The following is a 23,796-nucleotide window of genomic DNA, read 5'->3' on the forward strand; positions in this document are numbered from 1 at the left end:
CACATGAGTTGTGAGTTGTTCCTTTTTTGCCAAAAGACAGAACCCCCCCCCCCCAGCCATTAAAATTTCCTGATAATTTACTCACCTCCATGTCATGTAAGATATTTATGTCTTTCTTTCTTCAGTCGAAAAGAAATTGAGGTTTTTGAGGAAAACATTCCAGGATTTTTTTCTCCATATAGTGGACTTCACCAAGGTTGAGGGTCCAAATTGCAGTTTCAAAGCAGCTTTAAAGGGCTCTACACGATCCAAGGTCACACATGACGTAGGTGGAAGCAAAGCACACGTGCAAAGACTAAGTCAAACGGCCCTTACAAAAAAAGTTAAAACACTGATGTCGGACAATTTTGAAGTTGGAGGAGAAAATGAGATGGAGTTTTTCGCCCTACACCGGTTCTTCTGCCCACGTCACGCGTGACCTTTCCAATGTGATTAGGTAATGCGTGGTGCATCACTAGAGCAAGACGAGCATTTGTGGTTAAAAAGTAATACATTTTTATTTTATTTTTGAAAAAATGACCGATCATTTCTCAAGATAAGACCCTTATTCCTCATCTGGGATCGTGTAGAGTCTTTTGAAGCTGCACTGAAACTGACATTTGGACCTTCAACCCATTGAACCCCAGTGATGTCCACTATATGGAGAATAATCCTGGAATGTTTTCCTCAAAAACCTTAATTTCTTTTCGACTGAAGAAAGAAAGACACGATTATCTTGGATGACATGAGGGTGAGTAAATTATCAGGAAATTTGAATTCTGAAGTGAACTAATCCTTTAACCCTTTTTTTTTTTATCCATTTCACTGTCCATCATGATTCTTAGACTTCCCAGCTCACAAAAAAAAAAAAAACACCTATGCCATGTGTTAATGCAACAACAATGCAATAATCAGCTCTTCACATTATGCTTGGTGAGATATTTTATTTGAATTCATTCAAAATTTCTAAGATTTAAAATAAAGCATCCTCAAGTACAACTGTGGTTGCAGTCCTAGGCTTAAATACATACACTCAAATACAATCATCTGTCTCAATCTGTGACAACGCATTCTCCTTCAACACACTCCGCATCTGCACAAGATTTTATCGGCCAATAGCATGAATGCAATTACAGAAATCATACACGGATAATTGGATACTGTTTAAAAAAAACTTTTTTTCCTTTTTTGGCATCTGCTGTTTTATGAGTGATATATGGCCTAAGTTAAATATGTGTTTTTACATGTGTGTGTATTCATGCTGATTCTGTGTTTACAGTGCCACTCTTGAGATAATCTTTAATTGAGAATCTTACTGAGCTGCTCATGTCCCAGTCAGATTGACAATGAAACAAAAAGTGTTACAGTGCAAGCAATTTATTTACATGCCAAATGCATTTTATGTATTTATAATATTATATAGAATATTAATGCAGGGCATTGGAAAAGCCCTTCAAAGTACCTTTCGTTGTGATTACGTGTGGTACCCTTGAGAAATCTTTGTTCTATAGAAAAGTGGAAATCCATTCAGAATATTTCTACCCTGCTACTGTATGTTAAACCCTGTAAAATGTTCTTTTTTATTATTATTTTTTTTTTCTTAAAAGGCACAAGTTCAGCCATAGAGGAAAAATCTAATTTGTTATTAAGTCCTATCTGCCATTTTGGTGAGCTTGGATAATATATAACTCACAGTGAATATGTTTAAAGCTAAATACAAATTTGTAAGGTAAATACTATCACTTACGTCACTTACTATATAAATAGTTAGAACTACATCCCTAAAACAGCCCATCTCTAAAGTCATAGCTACATTTCGATTGCAATAGTGTTAGGAGTGCTAATTAAGCATAACATAATTAAGCTATATATCATTTCTAACCTCTTTAAACCTCTTGCTAATTAATCAAGTCTGGATTTTATTGGGCTTTACAGTATAAAACTGTCACTCTTTATATTAGGTGTCTTTAACTTCTGTATATACACCGATCAGGCATAACATTATGACCACCTTCCTAATATTGTGTTGGTCCCCATTTTGCTGCCAAAACAGACCTGACCCATCGAGGCATGGATTCCACTAGACTCCTGAAGGTGTTCTGTGGTATCTGCACCAAGATGTTAGCAGCAGATCCTTTAAAGGTGCCCTAGATTATGTTTTTAAAAGATGTAATATAAGTCTAAGGTGTCCCCTGAATGTGTCTGTGAAGTTTCAGCTCAAAATATCCCCTAGATTTTTTTTTATTAATTTTTTTAACTGCCTATTTTGGGGCATCATTATAAACGCGCCGATTTTATGCTGCGGCCCCTTTAAATCCTGTGCTCTCCGCCCACAGAGCTCGCGCTTGCCTTAAACAGTGCCTTAACAAAGTTTACACAGCTAATATAACCCTCAAAATGGATCTTTACAAAGTGTTCGTCATGCATGCGGCAGATTATGTGAGTATTGTATACTGTTATATTGTTTACTTCTGATTTTGAATGAGTTTGATAGTGCTCCGTGGCTAACGGCTAATGCTACACTGTTGGAGAGATTTATAAAGAATGAAGTTGTGTTTATGCATTATACAGACTGCAAGTGTTTAAAAATGAAAATAGCGACGGCTCTCTTGTCTCCGTGAATACAGTAATAACCGATGGTAACTTTAACCACATTTAAGAGTACATTAGCAACATGCTAATGAAACATTTAGAAAGACAGTTTACAAATATCACTAAAAATATCATGATATCATGGATCATGTCAGTTATTATTGCTCCATCTGCCATTTTTCGCTGTTGTTCTTGCTTGCTTACCTAGTCTGATGATTTGGTTGTGCACATCCAGACATTAATACTGGCTGCCCTTGTCTAATGCCTTTCATAATGTTGGGAACATGGGCTGGCATATGCAAATATTGGGGCGTACACCCCAACTGTTACGTAACAGTCGGTGTTATGTTGAGATTCGCCTGTTCTTCGGAGGTCTTTTAAACAAATGAGATTTATATAAGGAGGAGGAAACAATGGAGTTTGAGACTCACTGTATGTCATTTCCATGTACTGAACTCTTGTTATTTAACTATGCCAAGATAAATTCAATTTTTCATTCGAGGGCACCTTTAAGTCCTGTAAGTTGTGAGGTGAAGCCTCCATGGATCAGAGATGTTTGTTCAGCACATTCCACAGATGCTCGATTGGATTGACATCTGGGGAATTTGGAGGCCAAGTCAACACCTCAAACTCGTTGTTGTGCTCCTCAAACCATTCCTGAACCATGTTTGCTTTGTGGCAGGGCATATTGTCCTGCTGAAAGAGGCCACATGATGTAAAAGAAAACGTGATTCATCAGACCAGGCCACCTTCTTCCATTGCTCCATGGTCCAGTTCTGATGCTCACGTGTCCACTGTTGGTGCTTTCGGCGGTGGAAAGGGGTCAGCATGGGCACCCTGACTGGTCTGCGGCTATGCAGCTCCATACGCAACAAACTGTGATGCGCTGTGTATTCTGACACCTTTCTATTAGAACCTACATTAACTTCTTGAGCAGTTTGAGCTACAGTAGCTCGTCTGTTGGATTGGACCACATGGGCCAGCCTTCGCTCCCCACATGCATCAATGAGCCTTGGCCGTCCATGATCCTGTCGCCGGTTCAACACTGTTCCTTCCTTGGAGCACTTTTGATAGGTACTGACCACTGAAGACTGGGAACACCCCACAAGAGCTGCAGTTTTGGAGATGCTCTGACCCAGTCATCTAGCCATCACAATTTGGTCCTTGTCAAACTCACTCAAATCCTTACACTTGCCCATTTTTCCTGCTTCTAACACATCAACTTTGAGGACAAAATGTTCACTTGCTGCCTAATATATAACAGGTGCCGTGATGAAGAGATAATCAGTGTTATTCACTTCACCTGTCAGTGCTCATGATGTTATGCCTGATCAGTGTATATATATGTTCATGTTGAGGGTTAGTTGCATGTAAGTACTATATTAACTATATGTAACAAGGACACAGTAAAATAAAGTGCTACCCAAAACACTTTTGCTTCTATTTTGGTGGGATATAGGTAAGGTTAGAGACAGGTTTGGTGGTATGGGTGTGTTTATGGATCAGGTACCTTGTAAGGGAAGGTCAACTGTGTAATTATTGATGTAATTAGATTAGATTAAATTAATTACAGCTGTAATTACATGCAGGTATTTTTTCAAATACAAGTTCAGTGTAAAAAAAAGACATGCATGTACACAATAAGTGCATTGTATTCAATATGATTAATTAAAATGTTAGGACACAGCAGTTAAAGACATTTAATAAAAAGTGGGCCGGAAAATACAACCGCTGCTTTGAATGAAATATGCAGGATTCATTGGTTTATAAGAAAAAGTACAGAAAAACATGATGACATCATTGATCTTCCAATACCTGATATGTTTTAATGTACAAATTTACATACTGTCTGAACATCCTGCTTGTCATCATGTGTTGTCATATTGATCTAAGGACATCCATTCCTGGCAGTTTGACTACATTTGATTATAGAGAACAGAAAGTGTGTTAGGCCACAAATAGACACACAAGAGCTGCAAACAATATTTTTTGAGGTGTAGTCTTAACCAAGCCCTATTAATACTGTAACCCAAATGATGAGCCCATTTCTTGGTAGCAAAGTTACTGAGGTCTTACTAAGAAGAACCAGTTTATTCTACAGTATGCGATGTGTCTAAACTGGGGCAAGGCTTTCATCAACAAACTTAAATATATACTATGAAGGTCTTGTTTTAAAGAAATGTTCCAGGGTTTATTTCAAGTTAAGCTCCATCGACCAACTATAAAATGTACTTTACTGAAGGAACTACTTTTTTAGGGGAATGAACTTATATTCAGTAAATTATACTGCACATTAATTCCTGTAGGTGGCGTTTGGCCTATTTAAGCAGTGCTTAACCGTTACATTACACCAATTTGAGTTACCAGGTATCATAGAGTAAATATTTTCAATTTTTTTCCTCAAATAAAGTGGTTAATTATGCTTTTCTTTCTCAAACAAAGCACTTGCGTCGCTTCATAAAGTTGAGGTTAAGCTACTGGAGTCACATGAAGTACTTTAATGATGTCTTTACTGCCTTTCTGGACCTTGAAAGTGGTACTTGCATTGAATCTCTATGGAGGGACAGAAAGCTCTTGGATATTATTAAAAAGATCTTCATTTGTGTTCCAAAGATGAACGAAGGTCTTACAGATGTGGAACGACATGAGGGTGTGTCACTGATGGCAGAATTTTCATTTTTGGGTGAACTAACCCTTTAAGAGCTTTTTAAAATTATTTAATCCAATTGTTTATTATAAAAACTGAGGGACAGGTCAAAATTAATTTCTGTGGTAATGAAATGTATGCCACAAATGTCAAAAGAGCTTGTAATAGACCCAGAAAATCTTTTTAAGACCTTCATATATGCAAGATGAAGGATGAAAACAACTTCCAAATATTGGTTTACAGATTCAAGCCTGACCAACAGTAGATGTGCAGTGAAGTCATTAGCTAAGAAAAGCCTATTTTCTTTCCATTGTGAAGTTGCACTTCCTGCAGTCAGTGAAATGGATCCTACAGAAGCAAAGTGCAAAAATCCAGTGTCAATTTTAAATGAATATTTATGACAATCTACATTAAGCAGTAAAAGTTTGGCAGTCATTTTAACTTAATTTTTTTTCTCTCTTATTTAAAAATTATAATACAGGTTTATATTATATAGTTTTTATAGTTTAATAATTTACAGAGAAGGGCTACCTACAGAAAGCACCTCTTCCTCCTGTCTGACTGACAGCCAAAACCTCAAGGAGAGTAAGAGAGCCTGACCTGATGTGTGAATGGCTGGGTCGAGTTAGTGCTGCTCCCTAGTGGACATAATACAGCCAGTACACTAAGTTAAAGAAGGTGTAGGTGATTGGAAAGATGACACGTGACCACTTGTCAATGGCGTTCACGTCTGTCAGGTCTGGAATCTTCACCTTCAGCTGAGCGGCTCGCCTCTTAAGATGACTCTTTTTCTGTGCCATTGGCCTCTCGAGAGAGGCAGTGGGCCGGCCATAGAGGTCCCGACCTGTAAGGGGCTTACGGTATTGGATGCTGGCACTGTCATAGGAGAACATGGTGTTCCTCGGGTCCCCAAGAGCACCTAACATCTCTGCCCCGCTAAGGCGCAGATCAAGGTTTGTCAGGGGAATGTTTCCATGGACATCAACCTTTATTGATATAAAAGAAGGAATAAAACTGCATTTGAGTAAATAAAAGTGATTTTTCTCACTACAAAGTTTTATGGAAAAAGAAATAAATAGAATTAATAGATTAATCAATATTAAAATTCTGGCCAATGCTGATAAGACATTAATATTTTTATGTTTTGGCCAACAATTTTGTTGAAATAAGTTAAAAATAAAACACTAAAAACTAAAATCCAAATGCTGAAAGTAAATTTAGGCATCACCAAATAATAATGTATGAAAAACAGAATGAAAATATATATCAGATTTGTTAAAGATTACATTTAGCAGTGTTATTAAATCACTGTTTTTAAAAATTAACTCTTTCCCCGTCAGTTTTTATTTATTTATTTATTTTTTTTTTTTTAAGTTGCCAGTCACCGCCAGCATTTTTGATCATTTTCACAAATATTTCATGACCCCCAGAATATTTTGCTGTATGAATATCTGAACAATATATCAAAAAACAAACTTTTAAATAAAAATAAGCTTTTAAACAAACAAACAAAAAAACCCTGTTTTATTTTAGCTTCATGCATTCTTTTTTTAATCAACACTTGAATATGGTTAAGTTTAATAAAAAAAACAAAAAAACAAAAAAAACAACAACATTTTGAGCAAAAAGCTCAGAAAATCATGTTTTGTCAAAGACTACATCCGGATCAGATTCAGAACAATGGAGTACACAGTCCATCAACACCCCCAAAGCATCACAGTCCTATAGCTCATCCTGGGTCGATATTTCATTTGGTAACATTAGACAGTTTTGATTTATATGCTATCTAATGTTGTTGATCATGTTATTTTACTTATGCATGTGATTACATGTGCTATCGCATGTTTCTGCATCTTCTTTGCCTGTGTTTGATCAGGAGATTCAGTACTCTTTCAGAAGATGTGTAATAGCGCCCCCTACCTTATAACAGTGAAAACACGGAGAGCCGTAAAAAAGTGTTTTCTCATAAAAGATGAGAACTCAATGGCGGGGAAAGAGTTAACTTGTGAATGTTAGATGAAGGCAAAGGTAATTTACATATAATAATGGAAGACAGTATGAAGTCCAAGACCTCTACTGTATCGATTAAAAAAAATACTTAGTGTAAACATAGAGCTGATCAATAACCCACCTGAACTTTGTTACTCTTCTCATTGTTGCTTTTTGCAGCTTTTTCTGCCACTTTCTTCTGTAAATGTGGACCACGGCCGAAGAATATGTAGTTGACGAAAGCATATTCGAGCAAAGCCAGAAACACAAAGACGAAGCAGCCCATCAGATAGATGTCAATGGCCTTCACATAAGGGATCTTGGGTAAAGTCTCCCTAAGATGAGTGTTGATTGTAGTCATTGTCAGAACGGTGGTGATTCCTAAAAAGAGTCAGTATTACAATGTTTGAAAAAGCTTATTTAGAAATGGTTGAAATCAAATGTAAATTTAAGAAGTGGGGAAAGTGAGGTGTTGAAAAAGTGCACTGAATGTACGTGTCTTCAGTTTCTGTGAAGTATTAGGTGGTCTCACAAACACACACACACACACACACACACACACACACACACCTAGAGCAACTCTTGCAGCTGAAGCATCATAGTTGATCCAGAAGGAGACCCAGGACAGGATGGTGATCAGTGTTGAAGGCATGTAGGTCTGCAGGATGAAATACCCAATGTTTCTCTTCAGTTTAAAACTGAGAGACAGACGAGGATATGACCCTGAAAGTGAGAAATAAAAGTATTTTGGGTCAGTGAAGTATACAAATTACACTTGCACACTGCAGGTAAATTTGGTTGTCATTTCACCTTTTGTGATTAGTCCTGTTCTGTACACATACCGTTCAGTAATTTAATCACACAGTAATAATTCATTCAAAAGTTTGGGGTTGGTAAGATTTTTTTTTATGTTTTTGAAAGAAGTTAAATCACTGAAGTCTCTTGTGCTCAATAAGGCTGCATTTATTTGACCAAAAATACAGTAAAAACTATGGAAACTCATTTCCGTCACTGAATAAAAAATAAAAAAGGTAATTGGTAAAAGGTAACTTTTTTTTATCTCACAATTCTGACTTTTCTCAGAATTGCGTGATATAGTCAGAATTGCAAGTTACAAAGTCAGAATTGCATGATATAAAGTTGCAATTTCGAGTTATAGTCAGAATTGCAAGTTTATATCTCACAATTGTGAGAAAAGTCAGAATTGCGAGTTTATATCTCACAATTCTGACTTTATAACTCGCAATTGCGACTTCATATCACGCAATTCTGAGAAAATGTTAACTTTTGTAAGAAAAAAAAGTCAGCATTACGTGATATAAAGTTGCAATTGCGTGTTATACATGTGCTGGTCATATAATTAGAATATTGTGAAAAAGTTCATTTTTTTATTGTAAATTATTTAAAAAAATGAAACTTTCATATATTCTAGATTCCCTACATGTAAAGTAAAACATTTCAAAAGTTTTTTTTTTTTAATTTGTTGATTAGAGCATACAGCTCATGAAAGTCCAAAATCCAGTATCTCAAAATATTAGAATATTTACATTTGAGTTTCATTAAATGACCATCCCTACAGTATAAATTCCGGGTATCTCTTGTTCTTAGAAACCACACTAATGGGGAAGACTGCTGACATGGCAATGGTCCAGGAGACAATCATTGACACCCTCCACAAAGAGAGTAAGTCACAGAAGGTCATTACTGAATGGGGTGGCTGTTTACAGATTGATGTATCAAAGCATATTAAATGCAAAGTTGACTAGAAGGAATAAATTGGGTAAGCAAAGGTGCACAAACAACAGGGATGACCACAAGCTTGAGAATACTGTCAAGTAAAGCCAATTCAAACACTTGGGAGAGCTTCACAATGAGTAGAATGAAGCCGGAGTCAGCGCATCAAGAGTCACCACACTCAGACATCTTTAGAAAAAGGACTACCAAGCCACTTCTGAAACAGAAACAACGTCAGAAGCATCTTACCTGGGCTAAGGAGAAAAAGAACTGGACAGTGAACAGTGGTCGAAAGTCCTCTTTTCAGATAAAAGTACATTTTGCATTTCATGTTGAAATCATGGTCCCAGAGTCTGAAGGAAGACTGGAGAGGCACATAATCCAAGCTGCTTGAAGTCCAGTGTGAAGTTTCTGAAGTCAGTAATGATGGTCAGTAATGGTCCATTGTGTTTTATCAAGTGCAAAGTCAATGCAGCCATCTTCCAGGAGATTTTGGAGCACTTTATGCTTCCATCTGCTGACAAGCTTTATGGAGATGCTGATTTCCTTTTCCAGCAGGACTTTAGCACCTGCCCACAGTGCAAAAACCACTTCCAAGTGGTTTGCTGACCATGATATTACTGTGCTTTATTGGCCAGCCAACATGCCTGACCCCTGAATCTATGGGATATTTTCAAGAGAAAGATGAGAAACAGTCGATCCAACAATATACAGATGATCTGAAGGCTCAATAGTGCCTCAGCAGTGCTACAGGCTGATCACTTCCATGCCACACTTCACTGATGCTGTAATTTGTGCTAGGAGCAAGTCATTTGCTGTAATATGTGCTGCCGACCAAGTATTGAGTGCACAAATGAACATACTTTAAAGAACTTGAACTTTTCTGTTTTGCAAATCCATTTTTTGATTGATCTAAGGAAATATTCTAATATTTTGAGATACTGGATTTTGGACTTTCATGAGCTATATGCTCTAATCATCAAAATTTAAAAAAAAACAACTTTTGAAATGTTTTACTTTACATGTAGGGAATCTAGAATATATGAAAGTTTCATTTTTAAAAATAATTGACAATAAAAAAATGAACTTTTTGATGATATTCTAATTATATGACCATCACCTGTAGACAGAATTGTGTGATGTAGTCGCAATTGCAAGTTACAAAGTCAGAATTGCATGATATAGTCGCAATTTTGAGTTACAAAGTTAGAATTGAGTGATATAAAGTTGGAATTTTGAGTTATAAAGTCAGAATTGCGTGATATAGTCGCAATTGCCAGTTACAAAGTCAGAACTGCGTGATATAAAGTCACAATTGTGAGTTATAAAGTCAGAATTACGTGATATAAAGTCGCAATTGTGAGTTATAAGTCAGAATTGCGAGTTTATATCTCACAACTGTGAGGAAACTGTGTTTTTTTTTTATTCTGTGGCGGAAACAAGCTTCTTTAAAAAACAGTAATATTGTGACAAATTATTACAGTCTAAACAAATGTTTTCTATTTTACTATATTTTAAAATGTAATTTGATGGCAAAGCAGAATCTTCAGCAACCTTTACTCCAGTCTTTAGTGTCAATAAACGTATTATTTTCTTTCAAAAACATTTTTTTTAGCGACCCCAAATTGAATGGTGTATATGCATGCATTTGTTAAACTGTGGAGACTGTCAGTCCATTTTCGAATGAGCTTTTTCTGCACTGGTCGATTAATGTGGCATCTATCTGTTTCAGATTTACTAAAACAAACTGTGGTTGATTGTTTAGCATGTCAGTCAGACCAATTTATATCAAAATGGGCGGGTCTGGATGAAAATAAGCTGCAAACTGGACCAGACATTACGTAGCAGCATACTACATTATTTTGTTCACATCAGAACAGTATTACAGCAAGGGCTGCACAATGCTGAAAAAAAACTGACATTGCAATATTTTGTTTCTCTGTGATGTATATTGGCAAATTTCCCCAAATGACTTGAATAGCTCTATTTGGAAAGAATTCATCATTCTAGAATGATTGGGGTGATTTTGTACGGGAGTGAATCTAGAAAATAAATTACGAGCACAGATAAACACTATAGAACAAAGATACAAATGAAATAGTGCTTTATGTTTTTCAGGTAAGTCTAACAGCATTCAGGTACAGAAATTGAATAATCAAATGAAAAATAGCACTGCATAGTCTTCACTGTATAAATTAAATATAATTAATCTTTGTTAAATCTACAAAAAGTGATTTTCTCTTTGTATTTTGTTGTTTGGTTAACATTAATGACACAGACAGCAGCAGGAATATTAGGCTGCTATCACTTTAAGACCATTAAAGACTGTTAGGCTGCTGTCACTTTAAGGCATGGATCCAATACGCATCCGTTTTCTTTTTTTATTGTTTACGCTTGACTGTGTTTACGATAACACTCGCCGAGACAGGCATTTTGACATAATTCTGCGTATATGTGTCCATTCGAGCTAGGGTGACCAGACGTTATTTTAGCTCTATTTTTAGTGTCCCGACTTATTAAGAAAAAATCATGTTTTGCCTAAAATTTCGTTATGACCAATAGCACGAGTAGTAGTAGTGTTCTGTCACATGAGAACAGCCCAATCAAATTCATCGTAGAACAAAATTACCATCCAATCACAATTCGTTATCGATTAACTTGCCATTAGCGAAGGCGGGATAGGCGCAATCACGCTAGACACATACCAGAAGCGCTCTCTCTTGCGTGCTCTCTCTCTCTCTCTCTTTCCTTGCGCGCGATCCCAGTTCTCTCAGACAGCGCGCGATCAGTTATCATTGCACCTGAATGGTCAAATGCACACATAGTTGCCAAAATGTCCATAGTGTGAAGTATCTCATGTAAATACAGTCGGTTATGGCTTAAGTGCACGTAAACAGGTGGGTGAAAACCTTACAGTCTATGATGAAAACTGGTCAGTATATTACATCCATGAATTCTTCAAGGGACAGTAACCTAATTAAATATTTGTCTGTCATTAATGTTAATCAAACAACAAAATATGTTGCAAAATATAAATGTATACATGGTAAATAAACCTACTGTATCTGAAAACAAGTTTATTTAATTTGTATCTCTATTGTATTTGTCGTATTGTTTGTAAATTTCTTTTTTATATAACAATAATTTCTCATATTACAAATAAAATGGTTATATTGCCCACCCCTCCCTTATTCTACCATGAGAAATATGGTCACCCTAGTTCAAACACAAATACACGAGAAAAGAAAACGGAAATATCGATGCTAAAACAATATACCGTGTAGCCCTAATTATAGATACACTTTTGAATTTCTGTGCTTACAAATAAAAAACAACTATATGTTAATGAATCATTTTTGAACTGACGTGAACTGAAAGAAACTTGGCATACAGTACCAAGGAGGGCTGACTCATCTCAAAAGAAAGTCTATTCATCTCATGAATATGCAGGGAGTGCACTGTACCTGTGGCAAACACAACTTTCTTAGACAGTGTTTTATAATCAATAATAGAGAATTGCGGCAGCTCAATGTTGTCCACCCCCGTCACTGAACTTCCTCCCTGCCAGTAGAACTCAATGTCATCTGTAGTGTAGCCATCTGAGTAAAAAAAAAGAAGGACAGAAACATTCAGAAATACACAAAACAGCATGCTGGCTCAAAGGGAAAGCTGCCTCTCTCACGTTCCCACAGTCTGTGTTGTCAGTGGTGTAAATCAGCATGTGATTGAGAACACTTCTCTGAGAGGTCCAGGTCTAACTGACAAGATTGTCCCTGCAGACTCTCCGCGCTTATCTCCAGGAGAGCACAGTACTGCAGAACATTAAAGCTTAATTAGAGGATAAAGTATTACGATAGTCAATTCTCCCTGTTCTTCATTAAGTCCAATCAAAAGAAACATCAGTCTAGACTCCTGAGGGACTGAAGCACAGAGATAATCCTCATGAAGGTCTACTCTTCCCGTCCTCTTCTCTTTAATGTTTGAGTCTGAAATTGCCCGTCAGCTGGCCCTGTTTCCACCTGGTATTAAGACGATCGGATCACAAGTAGATGACACTAAATACAGGTGTAAAACATTGACCTTGTCCACTTTCTACCACTTCCAGAGGTAGTCGAAAACGCATGCATTGCTTTCGTAGTGTAAATGCTCATGTGGCTGAATGTGTTCAAACAGCCACAAAAGACCGCCTACTGATTTAATGCGTAAACATTATGGGAAGCACGCCAGCCAGATGGGATTTAAACTTTGCCGGCTGAAGACCCAAGTTTGGTTTGAAGATGAAAACATATCAAGCACAATGTTATCTCACCATTCCTGATTTCTAACACACACTCACAACTCTCCATATATTTTTCCTTCATCTCCGGGTGCGTTAATATGTAAATTGCACAAGCTTATTTTGTCCATTAGATCGAAAGATTTGAAAAAGCCCCTGCATTTACCTGGCCATAGACTCTCCACGCAAAGAAATCAGGACAGAAGTGGTTGAAAGTGGACAAAAGAGACGGATTAAAATACCAGGTGTAAACAGGAATGTGTCTCCTTCGTCCTCTTGTAATCCGATCGACCATCTTAATACCAGGTGGAAACAGGGCCTCTTGATTGGTGACAAAAAAGGGTACACTCTGGTGTCCCATGACTGTTCCTCTTCCACTGTATTGACTGTACCAATTAAAATCACATAACATGTTGTATTGTTGCATAATCTTTTTAACCATAAAATGGAAGTCAATAGCTATGTTTCCATCCACCTATTTTTATGCGCATTTTGGGATATTGCAAAAAAAAAAAAAAACCCTGCTGGATGGAAACGCCAAGATGTGAATAGATTCTAAAAATGTGCATAAAAACATACACGCTCAAATGTGTAGGATAGATTTTTATGCGATACGAAAATGTGCATAACGTATGATGGTAACATAAATTCCTTGATGCGCTTTAAAGGTACCGTAGAACGTCTTTTTAAAAGATGTAATATATGTCTAAGGTGTCCCCTGAATGTGTCTGTGAAGTTTCAGCTCAAAATACCCCATAGATTTTTTTTTATTAATTTTTTTAACTGCCTATTTTGGGGCATCATTAAATATGCGGCGATTTAGGCTGCGGCCCCTTTAAATGCTCACGCTCCCCACCCCCGGAGCTCGCACTTGCCTTTAACAGCATAAACAAAGTTCACACAGCTAATATAACCCTCAAAATGGATCTTTACAAAGTGTTCGTCATGCAACATGTCTAATCGCATAAGTATGGTATTTATTTGGATGTTTACATTTGATTCTGAATGAGTTTGATGGTGCTCCGTGGCTAAAGCTAACATTAGACACTGTTGGAGAGATTTATAAAGAATGAAGTTAGTGTTTAAAAAATGAAAATAACGACAGTCTTGTCTCTGTGAATACAGTAATAAACGATGGTAACTTTAACCACATTTAACAGTACATTAGCAACATGCTAACGAAACATTTATAAAGACAATTTACAAATATCACTAAAAATATCATGATATCATGGATCATGTCACTTATTATCGCTCCATCTGCCATTTTTCGCTGTTGTCCTTGCTTGCTTACCTAGTCTGAGGATTCAACTGTGTACATCCAGACGTCCTGCCCTTGTCTAATGCCTTGAACATGAGCTGGCATATGCAAATATTGGGGGCGTACATATTAATGATCCCGACTGTTACGTAACAGTCTGTGTTATGTTGAGATTCGCCTGTTCTTCAGAGGTCTTTTAAACAAATGAGATTTACACAAGAAGGAGGAAACAATGGAGTTTGAGACTCACTGTATTTCATTTACATGTACTGAACTCTTGTTATTTAACTATGCCAAGATAAATTCAATTTTTAATTCTAGGGCACCTTTAAAGAAGACGTGACTTTGCGATGGGATGGCATAACTGGACCAACCAGCGGAAGGATCTCGTTGCACAGCATATGAAATGCTGTTTTCTGTAATGCCTGAGCAAAGTCTATTGTTAAAGTGGTTAAGTTTAATTCCCTCCAGAAGCGCCTCTCACGATTGCGTTCACAGACAGCAGCCATCTGAATGCATGATATCATATGAGATATGAGGCACAAATAATTTATTATACACAAAAATTATTATAAACAATGGCTTCTACTGCAGCAACTTCCATTTTTCTTAGTGGTATTTAGCGCCAGTTTATCAGGAATTGACGATTTTGTTCTCTTCGACTCAATGGATGCAAACAGTGCTTTATTCGCAAATGTTTGATGCAATTTTCCAAAAGTTAAATTCCCAACTTTGAATTTTGGTAACCAAAATTGTTTGGTTACCAAAAATCTTCAAAATATCTTCTTTTATATTCCATAGAAGAACAAAAGTCATACAGGTTTGAAACAAAATGAGGGTGAGTAAATGATGACACAATGTTAATTTTTGGGTGAACTATTAACTTCTAATAATAACTTATTTGTGGAAAGTATTTTTGTCTACATAACAGTGAGTCTGATCTTGTCCAGTCCCATGGATGATGAGAATGTGGTGAAGGTGACATGATTTATGTCTGCCGCGTGGAAGCGACATGTTTTATGTCAGCTGTGATGTTAGTGTTGAGGTTTCTCCTTCATGCTGTGATATGCATCTCAGAGCTCTGACATGACAGCAGCCTCACAGAGCTACAGCTGTCTGCCCAACAGAGAAGACGCCCAATTACAAACACTGTCTGTCACCCCGAGAGAGACAAAGTGCAAAAGAGATGAGGAGAGGAGATGAAAGAGAGCAAAAAGAACGAGTGACAGAGAGTTAGACAGTAGCAGAGACTGAGAAAGATGAAACCGAGAGATTAGTCAGCACAGCTATATTCTCTGCAGGTATTTTTTCTGATAAATGAATGATGCATGCATGACCATTATATAACTAATTGCACCATTTTTTTTTTTTTTTTGCTGCATTGCCATGCAACAGTTACTTGCAACTACACGCAATAAAGAAAATCATACATCTTTATTTAATGTTTTCAGTGAAAATGTGGTCTTTTTGCATTCACCCTTTCTATACATATTTTAGGACTGTCAATGTTTTATATTATATAAAGAATAATGCAAAAACAAACTTAACACAATTAATCATGCCTCCTGACCCATTTTCCTACCTGAGGAGAAATTACTAACTTTATTTACCTCCTCTCATGTGAAGCCATTCACAAAGGATGTGATCTTGAGTTAAAAAATGTTGAGATGAAACACATGTAACTTGCAAAATGCAGAAGACATGCTCAATGCTCAAGACGTGTGTCTTGACATGATGTCTTAAAGATGTAACAATCATGGCACAAGATGCTGAAGAGGATGTGATGGAAAAGCCAGTTTGCACATATACGGAATTAAAATAAAGTGGTCAATTATGTTTTTTTGCGCAAACAAAGCACTCGTGTCGCTTCATAAAATTGAGGTTAAACCACTGGAATCACATGGATTACTTTAATGATGTCTTTCCTGCCTTTCTGGACCTTGAAAGTGGTAGTTGCATTCGATCTCTATGGAGGGACAGAAAGCTCTCGGATTTCATTAAAAATATCTTCATTTGTGTTCTGAAGATGAACGAAGGTCTTACTGATATAATTAATGACAGTAATAAATGACACATTTTTAATTTTTGGGTGAACTAACCCTTTAACTACCATAGTATGATTAATTATTGCAAAAATTAAGAACAGTAGCCAGTCAAGCGTTTTCCTGAAACCATGGTAACTTTGTCGCATATCTGTAGCTCAAACCACATTTGTTCAACAATAAAGAACTGTCATTAATGACATAGTCATGCAGGTGATGGAGTTTCAGATTATTGCTGTACTACTTCGCCAATTTGTTCTTTGTTGTTTTGCTTTAATTCCAGATGTTTGATTCAGTCGCAGGTTCACTCCAGGGTTCCCCAGTATTCTAGATCACATTCGCCCAATGCACTCGTCAAAAACAGCGCTTTCTTTCTTCTGACAAACAAAAAGATGTAGAATGTAATTTGCATATATGAAAGATAGATTGCACTTAAGAGCATGATCTACTTAGGTCCACATGCCATACTAAATATAAACTACGCGCCTAACTAAGAGCTGTGGTTCCAATCACGTGACTTTGTGATGCTGTTTGTAAATGATCACTGGACTTTTGGTTTTGGGAAATGTTGAATCTTTGAACTATATTGGTAACTACTGAACTTGAGAAAATTATGTTTTTGGTAAACGCACCCCTGGACGGTTTAACAAACTCGATTGTAAAATGAATTACCTGTGAAAGGCTTGTGTGCAATGATAAGAAAACTAAATTATTTTTTTAAAAATTGAAAAGCCACTTTTAGTCTATTTAAAGGGTTAGTTCACCCAAAAATGAAAATTCTGTCATTAATTTCTCACCCTCATGTCGTTCCACTATTGAGAGCAAAGCCATTGAAACTCTAAAGATCCATAATGGTACTAAAAACATATTTAAAACAGTTCATGTGAGTTCAGTGGGTCTATCTTAATATTATTTAGCGACGAGAATACTTTTTGTGCGCCAAAAAAACAAAATAAGGCTTTACGAATCAAATCAGTGATTCAAAAAATTTAATTTCTATTCAATGCATAGTAAACTACTGTATCTTCTGTCACAGGAAGAAAAGACTAAGAACATTATTTGACACATTAATCAATATATTTTACTAGTATAAGGGTTAACTAAACCTAAAACCAAAGAAATCTTTATTACTTGAAGTAAACGTTAACTGAAATAAAAAATAAATATATGTATATATATATAAAAAAGTAAAGTCTAAGCTTTAGCTTAACCTGAGTTTAGTACCTCAATGATAAGTGTCAATCCCTGAAAAGTAATGAATTTTGCTCTTTCGTGTCAAAAAACGTCCGCTTTGGCGAGCAAAGTACAGTTGGGTGAACATAAACAGTTTGGGGAATATGTAGGCCTACCTATATCAGTGCATAGGATCTATGTATTGTTAGAGAAATGCTTAAAAGCATTACAATTTAACTAAATTAAATTTTAGTCGACTAAAATCTTATGATATTTAGTCGAGTAAAACTAAAACAATTTCCGATGACTAAAATATGACAAACTAAATGGCATTTTAGTCAAAAGACTATGACTAAAACTAAATTAAAATTTGCTGTCAAAATTAACACTGCAGAGGTGTTTAGGAATCTGCTCAACAGCACTCAAAGAATCACATTTTCAAAATTTCAGTACCGACTTGATATCGCGGTCAGTACTTTAGACAACACTAACTCATATACATGATTAATTGTGAATATGCAATCAAGCCATCTGTGCTAGTCATGATTGTTAATGGTTAATCAGTGAACAACACTTACAACTTTCGATCTCCAGCGTGCAGTTCTGCTCATCCAGCGGATATCTGCGCAAATCCATCATACATGCAGCTGTGGTAGTTATCCTACAGATATGAAGTAAAAAACAACACAACACGAAACTATTACAATTGAGCAGTTGTTTAGAAGGTCTACAGTAATAGGAAGTTTGTTTGTGAGTTTGACTGATCAAACATACTGATTATTTTAGAAAAAATTGAACTTTGTCCAGATGTCAGAAGAGGTAAGTATTTAAGAGCAGATGGTGTTACAGCCACCTGCTTCCACCTGTAATGAGATTTATATTCAAAGCTATGGCTGCTCAGGAAAGCTTGGCAGAACTTTAATTCAAGCTGAACTAATATCAATTTGACAAGCACACATGCATTTATTCATATAACAAAATAACAAATGTAACCATCTCCCAATCAACCACCATTAAGTAAAATAGATGTAGCAAGTAATTGCATGGTGATGCACAGTAATATTTGCTTATTGTTCATTCACATGTCATTTAAAGGTTCTCTCACAAGCTGCTGGTGAAACAACACTGCAGACACACTGTGTTCCTTATATCACTCTTGTGTTATATTCCTCTCCTGTGTAATTGCCTTAACGCTGTCTCAGTCATGTCTGCAGCCCCTCTCTGAAATGCCTCTGGCTGGATCTTAATTACATTGAGCTTTAATTAACACAGAAACACACGCGGTGGCCTTTCAGTGCGTGACTGCCTCACTTTCTGACAACTTATGATGGAATTGCTTCTTCGTTCTGCAGTCCTGGATGGGTATAAAGCACTTTCTCCTGACAAATGCAACACAAACACAATGTATACATGTACGGGTACATCCACCCCCACAAAAACACCTTATTATACTCTGTATTGTTTTTCTGGTTATCTAATCAGTGATCACATATATTTATAGACACACACTCATAGGTGCACACCGCTGAAGAGCAGCACATGCCCATACCTCTCAGGCATAGTGCATTAGATATAAATTATACAGTACTGAGAAAGATGGAGAGAGAGAGAATATCGGTCTGACAAAGCTGCACATCAAACTCTGCACTGAAGTGTAGGACTGCAGCTTTTCCTCTGCAGAATGACATGAATCTTGACTTTAATCAATCAATATTTTCCTTTAATGTTTTCTTTTTTGCTTACAGTAACAATAACAGAAGCTAAACTAAAGATATTAAGGCTTGTTTATTTTTCGACAAATAGTTTTTTGTCTTTTAGCATAAATCTAACCGAATGTAGAGAGATTTTGCACTTAAAACAAGAAAAGATTTCAAAAATTTGGTGTCAATAAGATTTATTTTTTGGAAGGAAATTAAAACTTTTATTCTCCATGGAAACATTAAATTGATTAAAAGGCTCTTTTTGACCCTATTAATCACACCGTTCAAGCCAGGGTTGCCAGGTCTGTGTTTTTTTTTTCATACATCAAATATTATTTGTAGCGCCTCCCATCCAATAATCGCAAAAAGCTTTGTGCTTTGTTACTTCTGATAAGAATAAAAATTTCAGTTTTCAAATTCTGTCCATTTTATCATGAAATTCAAACAATAAATAGCATTAAATGTGAAGTGTCAGATCGCTGTAATGCCTCAGCTCAGGTGGCAGTGCAGAGCGCGAGTCTTTTCTTCCTCTTCAATACAAGTTATATCCAGAAAAACATGCATGAACATCAAAGGTATGTTGAAAGATATAGCAGCCCTTCAACTTACTGGAATGTATCATGTCTCATGTAATCTTTATTTGTGTTTCAACCGCGGAAAGACGTCAATAGAACAGCTTATGAACACTGTGTCACATCATGTCACATTTATCTCAGGAATGTTTTCCAATGTTCACAGTTCCAGCTATCTATATATAATAAACACTAGAGAGGAGCTTATTTACTGTTAATTATATGTTTGTGTAAATTTGCCATGAAGACAAAAAAGGCTTATGTAAACTACCTTTTGTGATACCTTGGGAATACATTTCAGTTTTTAATTTAAGTGTAATTATTATATCTGAAAATAAACAGCAGCTGAATATAATACCTCTGTTGTTAATTGTAACCTCTAATATTGTAGTGTCACGTATTGGCACAGAGACAATAAGGTAAGATCCAAGTGCAGCTTTAATGGGGTAATCCAGAAACGTAAATCCAGTAACAGGCAAGGGTCAAACTCCACAGAAACAGTCCATAACAGAAACAGGGAAAAACAAACAGAAGCCGGTGACCGTACATGAAACCACGATAACAAAAGCAGAAACAAACTCAGTATAAATAGACAGACACTAATAACATAACTCAAGACAGCTGGGTGCAATGAAGAGGCAATGAGTCCGGGAAGTGAGTTCTGGGAAATGAAGTCCAAGTGTAAAAAACAAGAGTTCGGGTTGGAGTGCCCTCTAGTGGCTGCTTTAGGGCACTCCCACTTGTGATCATGACAGTAGTGTACGAAATGAGGGGTTCCCTGTATAGTTTGCAACATTATTTGGGAGGGATTTTTTTTTTCCTTAAGAAAAACCAAACTATCGGTATCAGCATCGGCGGATATCATTCTGAATAATCGGCTATCGGCATCGAAATTATTATCTCTAACCACTCAGCATTTTCACTGGCCACAATTGTGACATTGATACCATGGGGAAAATCTGCCATCTAGATATTTTTAGTATTATCTCATAATTTGACAGCAGGTATATCAGGCTGCTGTCACTTTAAGACCTGGCGCACAGATCCATTACACTGTTACACGTGTGTTTTCTTTCTCAACTGTTTACGTTCACTTAAAACTGACTGTGTTTACGTAAATATATTCGCCAGGACTGGCATTTCGACATTTTGTGTGTACTTGACTGTTTAAGCACAATAAGCAGCGAAAAATAACTCTGTACTGAAAGGCGGCTTTATGTGTGCTCACTTTGGGTTTGAGAACAAAATCTGCGGGAATGAGTAAAATTATGCACAATACGTGCAATCCCACGCCGAAATTCAAGTCCTGTAAAACCAACAATATTCATCTGGAGCAAATGAAAGAGTGAGTGAGGGGAGGTGGGTTTGTGTGTCAACTTGCTGTTGGAGAGATGAGAAATCAAAGCTGGTATCATGATCTATTCTGCGGAAAATTAGTATTGGAAGCATTTCAGATATTTCAGTACCGATATGTTTTGGAAAATCTATATTTTTGACAACACTACATTGCACTTTATTTATTATTTCAGATGCCTTTTTAAAAGACTACATTTGGAAAAAGTATTATATATAAAATTCAACCTGCCAAAGTGGCTAGTAGGAGTGACTGTTACACGCCACTGCTGAAATCCACCCACATTTTCAAGCCCTGATTACAACCCCCAAACATATAAACAGTAGAGAACATAATTTACTCATGACTTACATTTTTTGTTCTCTTTACATGTTATAATTATAATAATGTCTGAATAAAAACCAATCAGGGTCCAGATCTGGACTGTGCTCTTGACAATTAGGCAAGGCAATTTTATTTGTATAGCACATTTCAAACACAATGGTAATTCAAAGTGCTTTACATAAAGAAGAAGAATAAAAATAGAACATAAAGAATAGAAATAACAGTAAAGACAGAGAATTTTGCTATCTGGATGGATGAGCTAGGAAGTCTTAGGGAGTTTTTGTTGTTGTTGTTGTCCGTCAGAGTGGATCTAAACGGATCTATCCATCAGAGCAGATCTAAATGGATCTTCCTCACACGACAGGACTGCACCCTGTTAAGGCACTTCAAACTGATAAACAAAGTTTCAATCTCCCCTTTTGCCAATTAGTGAATGCTAACAAATAGCCTGGTTCAACCAGGACAGAGACAGCCTCATCTTTCTTTGGTAAACAGAACCCATATTCCCTGACTGAGACAGGATACGCATCTCTCACTGGGCTTTAAATTCTAAAAAAGCAACATCAGGACAGCCAGGGGAATAGGGTCAGCCAAAAATACAGCATACACATGCCGACAGAGATAAATGTATAGATGCACGCACGCAAAAGAGACAAACATTAATCTAATGCATGAGAGAGAGAAAAAGTGAGACAAAAAATACTTAAAAAAAGTACAAATAAAAAAAACAAGACGCACACACAAACTCTCTGACCTGAGACCATAGAGCACAGTCCCATCAGGATGCAGACGGATCATGCGGTTCTTCACTGTGACCCCATGAACAAAAGATTTCTTGTCGTTTATGAAGTAAGTATCAGGCACCCAGAGTTGATCAGCCACTCGGTTATCCAAAGTAAGATTTAGAGGGATCCCAGTGTAGGACAGACGCTTATCGCGCCAGGACTGCTGGAAATACATGGTGATGGTATAGTCCTGAAAAACACACACAAAAATAAATGATTAATTTACAGTTCAAAATGAAGACCAAAAATATTTGGACTCTTTCTGGTTGTCAAATGTTGGTGGATCACACTGACTTCAAGTGCCCCTGGAAAACTCAAACCTCCAAATCAGGCATTCATTATTACAAAAAGTCATGCATTCAAGTTGGAAACAAAACAGGGAAATAATCAAATAATAAAGCAAAAGAATCAAATTGAGAACAATAAACCCAACTACATCTGAATTCAAAAGGATGAGAATTATTCATTTTTATCACTCATTTATACATGGTATAAAAAGTTAATGCTCGTGTTACATATAGCAAACTATAAAAGTTGATCTATTCCGTTTCATTAAAATGACTAAAATACAGCATGTAAAACTAAAATAACTTGCAAAATCATTCAATATATTTCGTTATATTACAGAATTCACAACAGCCTAGCTTTCTGCTCTCTGATCTCTATAAAGATATATTATACAGTGGCATGAAAAAGTATGTGAACCCCTTGCAGAATCTGTGAAAATGAGAATTATTTTAATAAAATAAGAGGGATAATAAAAAATGCATGTTATTTTTTGTTTAGTACTGTCCTGAGTAAGATATTTTACATAAAAGATATTTGCATTTAGTTCACAAGACAAAACAATAGCTGAATTTATTAAAATAACCCCATTCATAAGTATGTGAACCATTGATTCTCAATACTGTGTGTGGCTACCCGATGATCCACGACTGTTTTTATGTTTTGTGATGGTTCTTCATGAGTCTCTTGTTTGTCCTGAGCAGTTAAACTGAGCTCTGTTCTTCCGAAAAATCCTCAAAGTCCTGCAGATTCATCAGTTTTCAAGCATTTTTGCATATTTGAACCCTTTCCAGCTGTGGCTGTATGATTTTGAGATTCATCTTTTCACACTTGAGGGACTCAAACTCAACTATTAAAAAAGGTTCAAACATTCACTGATGCTCCAGAAGGAAACACGACGCATTAAGAGCCGAGGGGTGAAAACTTTTGAATTCAAATATCAAGGTAAATTGTTAATTTTTCTGCCGGGAAACATGCAAGTGTTTCTGTTGGTTTCCAAAGGGCAGTACTAAATGAAAAACAATGATATTTAAACAAAATAAGAAAAATTGTGACATCTTCATCCTGTTCAAAAGTTTTCAC

The 23,796-nt window shown here is 36.4% G+C and overlaps 1 protein-coding gene across 7 annotated transcripts in view; it reads right to left on the minus strand.

Annotated features, from left to right (window-relative positions):
* Window positions 1–5,189: 5,189 nt before the first annotated feature.
* The window catches only part of gabrb1 (gamma-aminobutyric acid type A receptor subunit beta1), a 39,949-nt gene continuing 21,342 nt past the window's right edge, over window positions 5,190–23,796 (minus strand). For 3 of the 7 annotated variants that reach the window (XM_048204132.1, XM_048204138.1, XM_048204137.1), the window contains 6 exons: window positions 22,398–22,618; window positions 18,272–18,354; window positions 12,406–12,540; window positions 7,778–7,930; window positions 7,350–7,588; window positions 5,190–6,204 (listed from right to left, as the gene is read on the minus strand). In XM_048204132.1, coding sequence (XP_048060089.1) covers window positions 5,857–6,204; window positions 7,350–7,588; window positions 7,778–7,930; window positions 12,406–12,540; window positions 18,272–18,354; window positions 22,398–22,618 — 1,179 coding nt within the window. In that variant the 3' untranslated portion in view covers window positions 5,190–5,856. The remainder of the gene's footprint in view (window positions 6,205–7,349; window positions 7,589–7,777; window positions 7,931–12,405; window positions 12,541–18,271; window positions 18,355–22,397; window positions 22,619–23,796) is intronic. The other 4 variants (XM_048204135.1, XM_048204136.1, XM_048204134.1 and 1 more) reach the window with 4 other exon arrangements.

Source organism: Megalobrama amblycephala, linkage group LG10, assembly GCF_018812025.1.
Source record: "Megalobrama amblycephala isolate DHTTF-2021 linkage group LG10, ASM1881202v1, whole genome shotgun sequence".
Classification (NCBI taxonomy): domain Eukaryota; kingdom Metazoa; phylum Chordata; class Actinopteri; order Cypriniformes; family Xenocyprididae; genus Megalobrama; species Megalobrama amblycephala.